This window comes from Tursiops truncatus, chromosome 13 (genome assembly GCF_011762595.2).
Source record: "Tursiops truncatus isolate mTurTru1 chromosome 13, mTurTru1.mat.Y, whole genome shotgun sequence".
Classification (NCBI taxonomy): Eukaryota; Metazoa; Chordata; class Mammalia; order Artiodactyla; family Delphinidae; genus Tursiops; species Tursiops truncatus.
Window position 1 is genome coordinate 9,320,589 of NC_047046.1, and position 13,380 is coordinate 9,333,968.

Genomic DNA, 13,380 nt, shown 5'->3' on the forward strand with positions numbered 1-13,380 from the left:
CACATGCCGCGGAGCAAGTAAGCCCGTGCGCCCCAACTACAGAGCCCACGTGCCACAACTACTGAAGCCCATGTGCCTAGAGCCTGTGCTCCACAATAAGAGAAGCCACAACAATGAGAAGCCTGTGCACCACAATGAAGAGTAGCCCCTGCTTGCTGCAACTAGAAAAAGCCCGTGCACAGCAATGAAGACCCAACACAGCCAAAAATAAAAACAATTAAATTAAAAAAAGAAAGAAACAAACAAAACAACTACTGAAGATAGAGAAGCAGATTTAAACAAGCAGAAAGGCATCATTTGTTCATGGATAGGAAGACAATATAAAGATAGCAATTCTCCTCTAAGTTAATTTCTAAATTATATATTTATAAATTTAATGTAGTTCTAATGAAAATCCCAATTGGCAAACTGAATATTAAAACCCAGGAGTTCATTCTAATAGAACAACAACAACAAACCCTCACTGGTCAACCTTTAGGGATAATAGAAAACCAACTCATTATTTTGAGAACTGCCTTGAAATGATGGGCAGTTTAGCTGCCTTTCTATCACAAACTGTACCTCATGGTAACCAAATAGTTTGACAAGGTAAAGTTTTTCTTTATAGAAATAGTCCAGCTGATAATTGAAAAAGAGATGACAGAATGAGAATGCCGTTTTGCAATCCTTAGTGAAATAATGAATCTAGCGCTAGACAGTGATTGTCAGTGCTGCCAAAACAAACAGAGAAGAGCTGGTATGAAACGTTATCCTGGATAGATAAGGCAGCCAAGTTACTCCTACTATCCAGGGAAAAAAAAAAAAAAACAGAGGTAAGACACTGACTCCTAATAAAAGTACACACATCATCTATGAAACATTCCAGGTTAAGTTTTAAAAAATACAAACTAATCTTTCTTATCTACAATCAGTTCACAAGGATTACAGGGGACAGAGGAACACTTTAAACAATATCACGGGGACACAATCCATGAAATTCAGATGGTGGGAAAGAATATAGGACAAAACAAATTAGATTTAAATAAGATAGAAACGGAAAAAACTAAGAAGAAACCTATAAGAGAGTTAACATTAAGAGAGAGAAACCAATCAAATGAAAAGTGTGGATTCTGGACTGTGGCTCAACAAGCCAACTATTAAGAAAAATTCATAAGACAGTAAGAAAAACTTGTGCTCTACACATTTGATAGGAAGAAATAACTGCTATTTTTTTTAGGTGTGAAAAATTGTATTTTAACTATGGTTTAAAAAAAGAGTCCATAACTCTGTGAGGGTATGAATGAACAAAACATGTCTTTAAAACCGTCATAATAAAAATTTACCACAACATGAAACAATTAAAAAAAATGACTTAAACATGATACACAAATGTAATTTGTAAATCTCATTTGGATCCTAACTGGAACAAATTAACCGTAAAAAAATATATACTTTAAAAATAGCCACAGAAATTTGAGGATAAAAGGGAATTACTGTTAAGTCTTTTTGGTGTGGTAACGATATAGTAATGTTTTATGTTTGTTTTTAAAAGACCCCTTATCTTTAAGAATTTTAAGATAAAGTATTTACAAATAAAATGGTGTATCCGGGACATGCTTCAAAACAATCTGAGAGGAGAGAGGTCCTGTAAATGAAACAAACTGGCCATGAGTTTTTTTTTTTTTAAATAAATTTATTTATTTATTTTCTTTTTGGCTGCATTGGGTCTCCATTGCTGCACATGGGCATTCTGTGGTTGCACAGGCTCTAGGCTCATGGGCTTCAGCAGTTGCAACACACAGGCTCAGTAGTTGTGGCTCGTGGGCTCTAGAGCGCAGGCTCAGTAGTTCTGGTGCACAGGCTTAGTTGCTCCACAGCATGTGGGATCTTCCTGGACCAGGGCTCGAACCTGTGTCCCCTGCATTGGCAGGCGGATTCTTAACCACTGCGCCACCAGGGAAGTCCTGGCCATGAGTTTCTAACTATTAAAGCTGACTGATGAGTACTTTTACATAATTGTACTAGTCTAACTGCTTACTTGTATATGTTTGAAATTTTCAGTAATAAAAACGTTCTTAAATGCCAACTGATTTTATTTTTTTAGTAGTCAACCTGAATATCAAGTTCATATGGAAAAATAAACAAGAAAGAAAAAAGTCAAGAAAACCTGAGGGGGGGGAAAAATCAATGTTGGGAGTGGATGGATGGGAAAGTAGTCTTAACAGATAGACAGTTTAACAGAATGGAACAGAAAATCCAGATATAGATTTAACTACACACGGACACTTAATATATGATGAAAATGGCATTTCATATCAGTCTGTTCTCTGATCATAATGGAATGAAAAATAAAAAACAGAAATACCCAAATATTTGGAAATTAAAAACACACTACTACCACAACATAATAAAGGCCATATATGACAAACCCACAGCCAACATTGTTCTCAATGGTGAAAAACTGAAACCATTTCCACTAAGATCAGGAACAAGACAAGGTTGCCACTGTTATTCAACATAGTTTTGGAAGTTTTAGCCACAGCAATCAGAGAAGAAAAAGAAATAAAAAGAATCCAAACCGGAAAAGGAGAAGTGAAACTGTCACTGTTTGCAGATGACATGATACTATACATAGAGAATCCTAAAGATGCTACCAGAAAACTACCAGAGCTAATCAATGAATCTGGTAAAGTAGCAGGATACAAAATTAATGCACAGAAATCTCTTCCATTCCTATACACTAACGACAAAAAATCTGAACAAGAAATTAAGGAAACAATTCCATTTAGCATTGCAACAAAAAATAAAATACCTAGGAATAAACATTCCTATGGAGACAAAAGACCGGTATGCAGAAAACTATAAGATACTGATGAAAGAAATCAAAGATGACACAAACAGATGGAGAGATATACCATGTTCTTGGATTGAAGAATCAATATTGTGAAAATGACAATACTATCCAAAGCAATCTACAGATTCAATGCAATCCCTATCAAATTACCAGTGGCATTTTTTTACAGAACTAGAACAAAAAATCTTAAAATTTATATGGAGACACAAAAGACCACAAATAGCCAAAGCAGTGTTGAGGGAAAAAAAACAGAGCTGGTGGAATCAGACTCCCTGACTTCAGACTATACTACAAAGCTACAGTAATCAAGACAATATGGTACTGGCACAAAAACAGAAATACAGATCAATGGAACAGGATAAAAAGCCCAGAGATAAACTCATGCACATATGGTCACCTTATCTTTGATAAAGGAGGCAAGAATATACAATGGAGAAAAGACAGTCTCTTCAATAAGTGGTGCTGGGAAAACTGGACAGCTACATGTAAAAGAATGAAATTAGAACACTCCCTAACACCATACACAAAAATAAACTCAAACTGGATTAAAGACCTAAATGTAAGGCCAGACACTATAAAACTCTTAGAGGAAAATATAGGCAGAACACTCTATGACATAAATCATAGCAAGATCCTTAGTGACCCACCTCCTAGAGAAATGGAAATAAAAACAAAAAAAACCAAATGGGATGTAATGAAACTTAAAAGCTTTTGCACAGCAAAGGAAACCATAAACAAGATGAAAAGACAACCCTCAGAAAGGGAGAAAATATTTGCAAAAGAAACAACTGACAAAGGATTAATCTCCAAAATATATAAGCAACTCATGCAGCTCAATATCAAAAAGACAAACAACCCAATCCAAACATGGGCAGAAGACATTTCTCCAAAGAAGATACACAGATTTCCAACAAACATGTGAAAGGATGCTAAACATCACTAATCATTAGAGAAATGCAAATCAAAACTACAATGAGGTATCACCAGTCAGAATGGCCATCACACCAGTCAGAATGGCCATCATCAAAAAATCTACAAACAATAAATGCTGGAGAGGGTGTGGAGAAAAGGGAACCCTCTTGCACTGTTGATGGGAATGTAAATTGATACAGCCACTATGGAGAACAGTATGGAGGTTCCTTAAAAAACTAAAAATAGAACTACCATGTGACCCAGCAATCCCACTACTGGGCATATAGCCTGAGGAAAACCATAATTCAAAAAGTCATGTACCACAATGTTCACTGCAGCACTATTTACAATAGCCAGGACATGGAAGCAACCTAAGTGTCCATCAACAGATGAATGGATAAAGAAGATATGGCACATATATACAATGTAATATTACTCAGCCATAAAAAGAAATGAAACTGAGTTATCTGTAGTGAGGTGGAGGGACCTAGAGTCTGTCATACAGAGTGAAGTAAGTCAGAAAGAGAAAAACAAATACCGTACGCTAACACATATATATGGAATCTAAAAAAAAAAAAAAGGTTCTGATGAAACTAAGGGCAGGACAGTAATAAAGACACAAACGTAGAGAGTGGACTTAAGGACACGGGGAGGGGGAAGGGTAAGCTGGGATGAAGTGAGAGAGTGGCACTGACATATATATACTACCAAATGTAAAATAGGTAGCTAGTGGGAAGCAGCCACATAGCACAGGGAGATCAGCTCGGTGCTTTGTGACCACCTAGAGGGGTGGGATAGGGAGGGTGGGAGGGAGACGCAAGAGGGAGGGGCTATGAGGATATATGTATACATATAGCTGATTCACTTTGTTATACAGCAGCAACTAACAGAACAATGTAAAACAATTATACTCCAATAAAGATGTTAAAAAACAAAACAAAACAAAACACTACTACATAACCCACTGGTCAAAGAAGAAATCATAAGACAGAAAATATTCTGAATGAAATATGAAAATAAAACACATCAAGTTTTAGGGATGTAGCTAAAGCAATGATTAGAAATGCATAGCTTTAAATCTTCTATTCTAATAAAGAAAGTTTTAAAATCAATGATCTAAGCAACTGCCTTAAGAAACTAGAAAAGGAACAGAAAATTAAATCCAAAGAAAACAAAGAAAGGAAATGATAAAGAGAAAAATCAATGAAACTATTGGATTGGCCAAAAAGTTTGTTTGGTTTTGTTCTATACAATGGCTCTAGTAGTGCTTAGCTGTCTATAACTTCACTCGAAACAATTTTGTTAGATTGTATTGTGGCAGCTGTCACATCAGCGTGCATTTTTAAAAAAACTTATCAAAATTGGTGAATTTTTGTGTAGTCATTTTAATATTGAAGATGGAAGAAAAAAGCAACATTTTCAGCATACTATGCTTTATTACTTCAAGAAAGGTAAAAATGCAAATGAAATGCAAAAAAAAAGATTTCTGTAGTGTACGGAAAAGGTGCTATGACCAATTGAACGTGTCAAAAGTGATTTGCGAAGTTTTGTGCTGGATGATGCTCCACGGTCGGATACATCAGTTGAGGTTGATAGTGATCAAATCGAGACATTAATTGAGAACAATCAACATTCTACCATGTGGGAGATAGCCGATACACTCAAAATGTCCACATCAAGTGATGAAAATCATTTGCACCAGCTTGGTTATGTGAATCGCTTTGATGCTTGGGTTCCATATAGGTTAGGTGAAAAAAACCCTCCTGGACTGTATTTCTGCATGCGATTCTCTACTTGAACATAATGAAAACGTTCTGCTTTTAAAACAAATTGTGACGGGCGATGAAAAGGAGATACTGTACAATAATGTGGAATGGAAGAGATCGCTGGGCAAACAAAATGAACCACCAACTACAACAAAGGCCAGTCTTCATCCAAAGAAGGTGATGTTGTGTAAATGATGGGATTGGAAGGGAGTCCTCTATTATGAGCTCCTTCTGGAAAACTAAACGATTAATTCCAACAAGTACTACTCTCAATTAGACCAACTGAAAGCAGCACTCGACGAAAAGCATCTGGAATTAGTCAACAGAAAAAGTGTAATCTTCCATCAGGATAACGCAAGACCACATGTTTCTTTGATGACCAGGCAAAAACTGTTTCAGCTTGGCTGGGAAGTTCTGATTTATCTGTTGTATTCATCAGACATTGCACCTTCGGACGTCCATTTATTTCGGTTTTTACAAAGTTCTCTTAATGGAAAAAAATTTTAATTCCCTCAAAGACTGTAAAAGGCACCTGGTACAGTTCTTTGCTCAAAAAGGTAGTAAGTTTTGGGAAGTTGGAATTATGAAGTTGCCTGAAAAATGGCAGAAGGCAGTGGAACAAAATGGTGAATATGTTGTTCCAATAAAGTTCTTGGTGAAAATGAAAAAATGTGTTTTTTTAAAAAATAAATTTATTTTATTTTATTTATTTTTGGCTGCACTGGGTCCTAGTTGCTGCGTGCTGGCTTTCTCTAGTTGCAGTGAGCGGGGGCTACTCTTCGTTGTGGTGCACGGCCTTCTCATTGTGGTGGCTTCTCTTGTTGCAAACACAGGCTCTAGAGTGCAGGCTCAGCAGTTGTGGCGCACGGGCCCAGCCGCTCCGTGGCACGTGGGATCTTCCCGGACCGGGGCACGAACCCGCGTCCCCTGCATCAGCAGGCGGACTCCCAACCACTGCACCACCAGGGAAGCCCTGAATAATCTTTTTATGTAATTTCCACTTTGAAAATATATATTTCACACATAAAAAATAAGATTAATTTAAAAAACTATCCTTACAAATGATAACGAACTCAATCAGATTAACCTACCTATGTGTCAAACTGTTGACATAACTCAGTGACTATAGAAAATGGTATTTTGGAAGTAACAAGGGTAGCAACTCCTGACTCTGACAATTGGCACTTAAAGAATTCTTAGTGAAATAGATACTAAAGAAATCTTATATTTTATTCTGTAGTCCAGGAGTTAGACAACAAATAGTTTGGAAACATCTAATACACATTATAGGAAAATGTAAATAAGCCAGCCTCTAAGATGGCCCCCAATGATCCCGCCACCTGGTATTCACACCCTTATGCAGTCCCCTCCCACAAGCACCAGATTCGCTCTGCTTGATCTATATAGCAAATGACAGAAGTTAAGATACGTCACTTCCAAGGTTAGATTGTTAAACAAACTGTAGCTTCCATTTAGGTCAGTTTCTCTCTGAATACTCACTGTGGGAGAAGCCAGCTGTCATGTTATAACCAGAACTATCCTGCCAACAGCTCTGAGTCTGGAAGCAGATCCACCAGCCCCAGTTCAGATAACCACTGCTCTAGCCAACATCTTGTCTGCAACTTCTTAAGAGACTCTAAGGCAGAACCACCTAGTTAAGTAGCTCCTGGATTCCTGACCCTTATTTCACTAAGTGAAATAATATATGTTTGTTGTTTTAGGCAGCTAAGCTTTGTGGTAATTTGTTCAAAGACAGATATTATTAACTCAATAGCAATGAATATATCCAATGACCAGAAAATGGTTTCTAAATACTATTTCCCAGCAAAGAGAATGAGGGTTGCTTGGAGGATTACTGATCCAGGTCTAGAGTCAGAAGAAGATTAGCCTGAGACATCAAATTTGTAGCAGAAAGGAAGCTATCAGAGACAAATGAGTAGTACCCAAAGGACACGGGAGCCAACCTGAAGGGATTACCATCGATCAAAGATGGGACAATGGGAGCAGCAAAAAGAAAATAATTGACTGAAATACAATGAATATATAAAATTATATGAAAATCCATGTATTCATAACTTTCCCATACAAACTATTTCAGGATACCTAAACAGCCCTTGTTAAAAAGAACAGTCCCTTACAGAATGATTCTAGCTAATAAATGGAGAAGAAATACTAGAAACTGAGAAATCGCTGTTTTCAAACTCCTAATTACAGTGATTTCCAAAGTATGGCCCTGTACCAGCAGGATCACTAGGGAATTGGGTTTTTTATAAATTGCACTAGAAAAGTAAATTCTCAGGCTATGCCCCAAACCTACTGTATTAGAAATTCTGGGGATGGGGCCAAGCAATTGGTGTTTTTAACAAACTCTCTAAGTGATTCTAATGTACACTAAAATTTGAGAACCACGCCCAATGAAAAGGTGATGTTACGTATCAATCATTAATGAATTAGATGAAAGACTAATAGAAAACTTTACGATTGGGGAGGGGAGGATCAGGCTATCACCACCTGAGCCCTTAATAAATCTTACCATAACGCAAAGTAGGACCAGATATTGTACAGCTCTCGAATGATCCAATATAGAGTACTCACAAATATCTATCAAGTATTCTTATCTCTTCCCGTAAAAAAGTTAAACCTGAATGTAAACAATGACATCACAAGAAGTAAAGAGACAAATCTAGAATACAGGACATGCTACGTAGTAATTGGTTTCTGCCACAAAGCAACAGCAGTGGTAAAAACAGCAGGGGAACTACAAAGACATGTAACAAATATAATAATGTGAAGATCTTATTTTGATCCGTATTCAAAACAAACGGACTGTAAAAATATATTCTTGGCCCAGTCAGGATAATCTGATTATGATGGTTATTAGATGATAAAAAGAATTACTGTTTATTTTTATAAAGTGTGATAACAGACTCTGGCTATCTAACAAAAATGTCCATACTTTTATATATGATACACACGTATGTATGTAGAAATGAAAAAGTATGTAGAAATGAAATGGCAGGTCCTCAGAATAAGATTAACCCTATAACTAGATAACTTTAAATGATCTAAGGTAGAGTTCTTCCAATAGGTTCCAGTGTTCTAAGGAAAGATAAAGGATATCATACTTTTTTTTTTTTTTTTTTTTTTGGCTGCACCACACAGCTTGTGGGATCTTAGTTCCCTGACCAGGGACTGAACCTGCGCCCCCTGCATTGGAAGCACAGAGTCTTAACCACTGGACTGCCAGGGAAGTCCCGGAAGCAACTTAAATTTAAATGTCCATCAACAGATGAATGGATAAGGAAGATGTGGTATATAGATAATGGAATATTACTCAGCCATAAAAAAGAATGAAATAATGCCATTTGCAGCAACATGGATGAACCCAGAGATTATCATACTAATGGTGAAGGAAGTCAGGCAGAGAAAGACAAATATCATATGATATCATGTATATGAGCCTAAAATATGACACAAACGAACTTATTTACAAAACAAATGGACTCACAGACACAGAAAATAAACTATGGTCACCAAAGGGGAATGCGGTGGGGACACATGAGGCGCCTGGGACTGGCTGATACAAACTACCATATATGAGACAGACAACACAGGGAACTCCAGTCAATACCTTGCAATAAACTATAATGGAAAAGAAAAAAAGAAGTGAAATTTGCGTGATGGGGGTAATTAGTGGGCACTGAGAAATGACTTTACTATATAAACCATTCTACTTTCTATTCTCAATAAAATTATAGCAAATAATTGCTCTCAATTACCTAAATGGCAAAAGAGGGGAACCCTTTAGCATTTTTCAACATTAAGAAATTTCCTTTTAAGATAAATATGTGTTTTTTTTCTATGAAGGCTCTTCTACACAGAGAATACTAGATTATACAACACTCTCATTTTAAAGATGAGGAAACATTCCTCTAATAGCATTTTGATGGTTTCTGAAGTGAGCCATCTCTGCTCAAAAAGAAATTCTAAATTTTTGGGAAAAAAATCATATATTATATAAAATAAGAACGTCAGCAGCTAGTTAATTAACGTAGCGAACCCTTTTTCCAAATTTAACATTGAAAACTTCAAAATTAAATCACTTTTTGTGAAGAGGATCCTGAAATTCACGACTGATGGGTATTTTCTCCTCCTGTTTTTGTTCATAAAAATGCATCTAAATACCTGATGTAACGTTGAGCAACAGAAGTCAATGAACAGCTTCATTGAAAGTCAAAACTGAACCACAAATATTTATTCATTATAAACTGAGTTATTTAATTCATGCAGCATGCAAACTACAAGCAAATACAGGCAGGATTATTCTCACCTTTACCTGCTCTATATGTCTTGGCTTGATTGACGGGCATGGGCGTCATAGGTATAGGATATAAAGGCTTAAGGGAATAAAAAAAAACAAAAACAAAAACTGAAGATTAGGCTCTCAAGATAGTAAGAATGTATTTTATCACTGTCTCTTAGTTGCATATTGCTAGAGAGCTAGCTCTGAGGTTTCCTGATTCTTTATGAGTCATTAAAAAATAAAATCACACCCACAGCTAAAAGGACAAACCCCGAACTACAGTAAATCTGAATCATATTTCTTACCAGAAACATTCTCAGATTTAGGTCCTTAAACTAACAGCACACCACACTGCAAGCTTCCACTTTTTAAATACCTCTGTTATACCATCACTGCCTGAAATCACTGCATACCTACAGAGTGTTTGGTGTCAAATACAAATAACTTAGAGAGGGTAAATGAACACCAAATTCTATGACTTACTTGCACTCCTGGGCTCACTGGGACTGGATACATCATATTTGGTGCAAAACAAACAGGTTGAGTATAAACTGGAGTTGGCTGCTGATGACCCACCATAGATGGGCTAGGTTGTGCTTGAGGACGAGGCGAAGTTGGGGTGGTAGAAGGCTTTGGCTACAAAAACAAAAATCAACTACCTTCAGGTGAAAAGCTAACCATTACTGCAATTTGAGGACTGATTCCCCCCATCTTTCTCAGTTCTACTCACTGTTGATAAGCAGTACCTCTTAATGAAAACACCTCACAGAAAATAAACTTCCACATGTTTCAAATAAAAGAAAAAAAATACTTGGTTATGTTACCAATAACCAAGTATTATTGGTTGATTAATGTTACCAATTAATCAACAATGCTATTAAAAACAGCAGTGGTGATTTTTAAGGAACTGGAGACTGTTTTTAAAAATTAAAAAATAAACACATCATCTTACAAAGTCAGTAGAATAATAACTGTATATCTGTGAACCTGAGAGCCTCGTTGGCCAACCATCTTCAAATTCTGAGTCAGAAAGATTAAAAAATTTGCCCCAGACCACATCTAATTGATGACAAAACTAGCATTTATTCCTATGGCTCAAAAATATTCATTAATGACTACAGAACAAAAAAGAACTTAAACTAAAAGTTGTTTTAGCATACTATAACTGAATTTAGATGGCAGGAATGGGAAAGGGAATATTACTACAAATAATTTTTTTTTTTAAGAGGCTAGATTACTTCAAAGAGAGAGAAAAACTTACCTGAGAAAAGGAACGAGGGTTGAACTCCTTTGCATTGGGATTCAACGTTGATTTCCTCACTTGCCTACACCGGAAAAAAAATAAAGCCCAGTGAAATCTGCATGGAACTTATGCTACTGTAAAGTCTTTTATACCTGACAGTTTTTTTTAAATGGCTAAACATTTAAACAATTCTCACTAGAAGATCACTAACTCTCTTAATTAAAACACACATATACATAATTACTAGCCAAAAAAGGACAAATTTTTAAAAAAGTGTAATACGAATGGTTCTCTCAAAAGCAATCAACAAAACTTAAACTGAAAAGACAGTAGCCCCTTATAAAATATCCATAAAAGCAATCCTTAATATACCAATTCTCTAGCATGCAGTATTTTTTATGTGATAAATTGTTTCCTATATGAAATATCTTGGGAAAAACCATGATTCTAATAAAAAATTTTTGCCTCAAATTAAGAATAAGTGCTCCTTGACTTACCAATATTTGCATTCCAAAAGTTCATCTGTAACTGGGTTGTATGGAACCCAGAACAAATAAATCAATGGTGGTGTGGTTAGGTTCCGAGACTAGCCCACAAAAGCCCATTTAATTGATAATATATTGGATGTGCAGAATTAATTCTATTTTAACAAATCTAACTATTAACTAAAACTTTTTTTTTTTGACGGAAAACACGTTGAATTCCAAGTAGGGGCACCAGAGACTTCTCTCTCTTCTTGGCAGTGTAAGTTCTTAGTCGAGTAGCACAGCCAGGAGGTGGGTACTCACTAGCATACAGGGGATATCAGTCCCAAAGCCAGTGATTTTTCAACTCCCATTAAGCCATAATTAAGCCATTCTTAATTTATGCATAGGGTTTTTTTGCCACAGGGTGGAAAAACGATGGAGGAGGGAAGAAGAGTATAGGGTGCAATGACCTAAATGACTTAAGACGTCATTTGTTTAGACCAGTTTTTTCTTAAGTTGAGAGCTACTTATAAAGCAGTCTAAAAGTCTAGATAGATTCTTGAGTTGGAAGGCTCTGGACACCTTAAGGAAAAGTTAAGTAAGTAACAGGCGTGCTAAATTCCAGGTTTACTCACTCAGCTGCATCTTTCTTCTCCTCTTTATCATCTTTCTCTTGTTTACATCCTGGACTGGAAGTCTGAACCCCTTGGGATGTGACCTCAGGTCCCCTCTTGTGCTCCGTGTTACTGAGGATTGAAGGTGAAATGCTGGGACTGCTCGGCTTGCTGCTGCCACTGGTGCAGTTGCTGCTATTTTCAATGAAAGAATCCTTAGCATTTGGTTCAATTTTGTCTTTGATCAAATCTCTTGATTTTTCTCCCTCTCTATTTTTGTTTAGCAGCTGATCCATAGATTCAGAAGTAGAACTTGGCTGTAACTAAATAAAGGAAATAATTATACTTAAATATTTTCAATAACTCTAGCAATCAATTTTTTTCCACGAGCACAAACTGAATAAGGCTTTTTTCGAACTTTACGAGTAATGTTTTCATTGTAAGGCAACAATAACAAAATGTCTATACAACACAACTACAGCCATCCAAGCACTAAAATGTCCCAGCCTGAAAAGTTAAATATTTACTGAGTGCATACCATGTGTCAGAAACTGTGTGTGCTAGGAATGGAAATATGAAATAGTTCCTATCCTCCCAAAGCTTTCCATCTGGATGAGATCAAACACTTGACAAACTGGGGTAAATGCTATAGGATCCCACGGCAAAAAGCAACTCACGGAAAGAGAAGGCTTCTCAATGGAAATGTCATCTAGTCTAAAGTGTGAAAGATCTTGGGGGTTTGTGGGGGAGTTTGGAAAAGGGACTAATAGTCTAAGTACAAGAAACAGCATGTTTAAAGACCCATAGCAAAGGGAGAAGATGGCCCCGCTGTGGAACAGAAAAGTACTGGCGGGCACAAGATGAGTCAAGAAATGACAAATTCACCCAGGAGGAGCGAGATGATAAAGGAACTTGAAAGCTAGGTTAAGAACTCTAACTTTTAGTTCTCAGGATAATGAGAAGTCACTGAAGAATTTTAAGCAGGTACAGACTGAGAAGATTTATAGTTCACAAAGATAAGCACAGCAGCTTTGTGGAAAATGAACTGCAGGAAGCCAAGTAAGAGTGTAGAGAGACCATTATGGCGGCTGGACTAAGACCTGGGCTTGACCTTGAGAAGTGGTGAGTTGGAAAGTCTGAAGTAGGTGGATTCAAAGGGAGACCTGGCTAGACATGTAGGTCAGTTAGACCTTGTAACCCGTAAAGGAAACCACAAAACAGAAGCACCAACAAGAAGACCAG

At 36.7% G+C, this 13,380-nt stretch overlaps 1 protein-coding gene across 38 annotated transcripts in view; it reads right to left on the bottom strand.

Annotated features, from left to right (window-relative positions):
• Nucleotides 1-13,380, bottom strand: part of ATXN2 (ataxin 2) — a 127,301-nt gene that overhangs the window by 25,210 nt on the left and 88,711 nt on the right. For 35 of the 38 annotated variants that reach the window (XR_012325142.1, XR_012325141.1, XR_012325140.1 and 32 more), the window contains 4 exons: nucleotides 12,160-12,461; nucleotides 11,076-11,139; nucleotides 10,298-10,450; nucleotides 9,842-9,908 (listed from right to left, as the gene is read on the bottom strand). Coding sequence is in view for 11 of the 38 variants with exons in the window: in XM_019950141.3 (XP_019805700.2) it covers nucleotides 9,842-9,908; nucleotides 10,298-10,450; nucleotides 11,076-11,139; nucleotides 12,160-12,461 (586 nt within the window). In the remaining 27 variants the exon portion in view is untranslated. The remainder of the gene's footprint in view (nucleotides 1-9,841; nucleotides 9,909-10,297; nucleotides 10,451-11,075; nucleotides 11,140-12,159; nucleotides 12,462-13,380) is intronic. The other 3 variants (XM_019950142.3, XM_019950134.3, XM_019950131.3) reach the window with 1 other exon arrangement.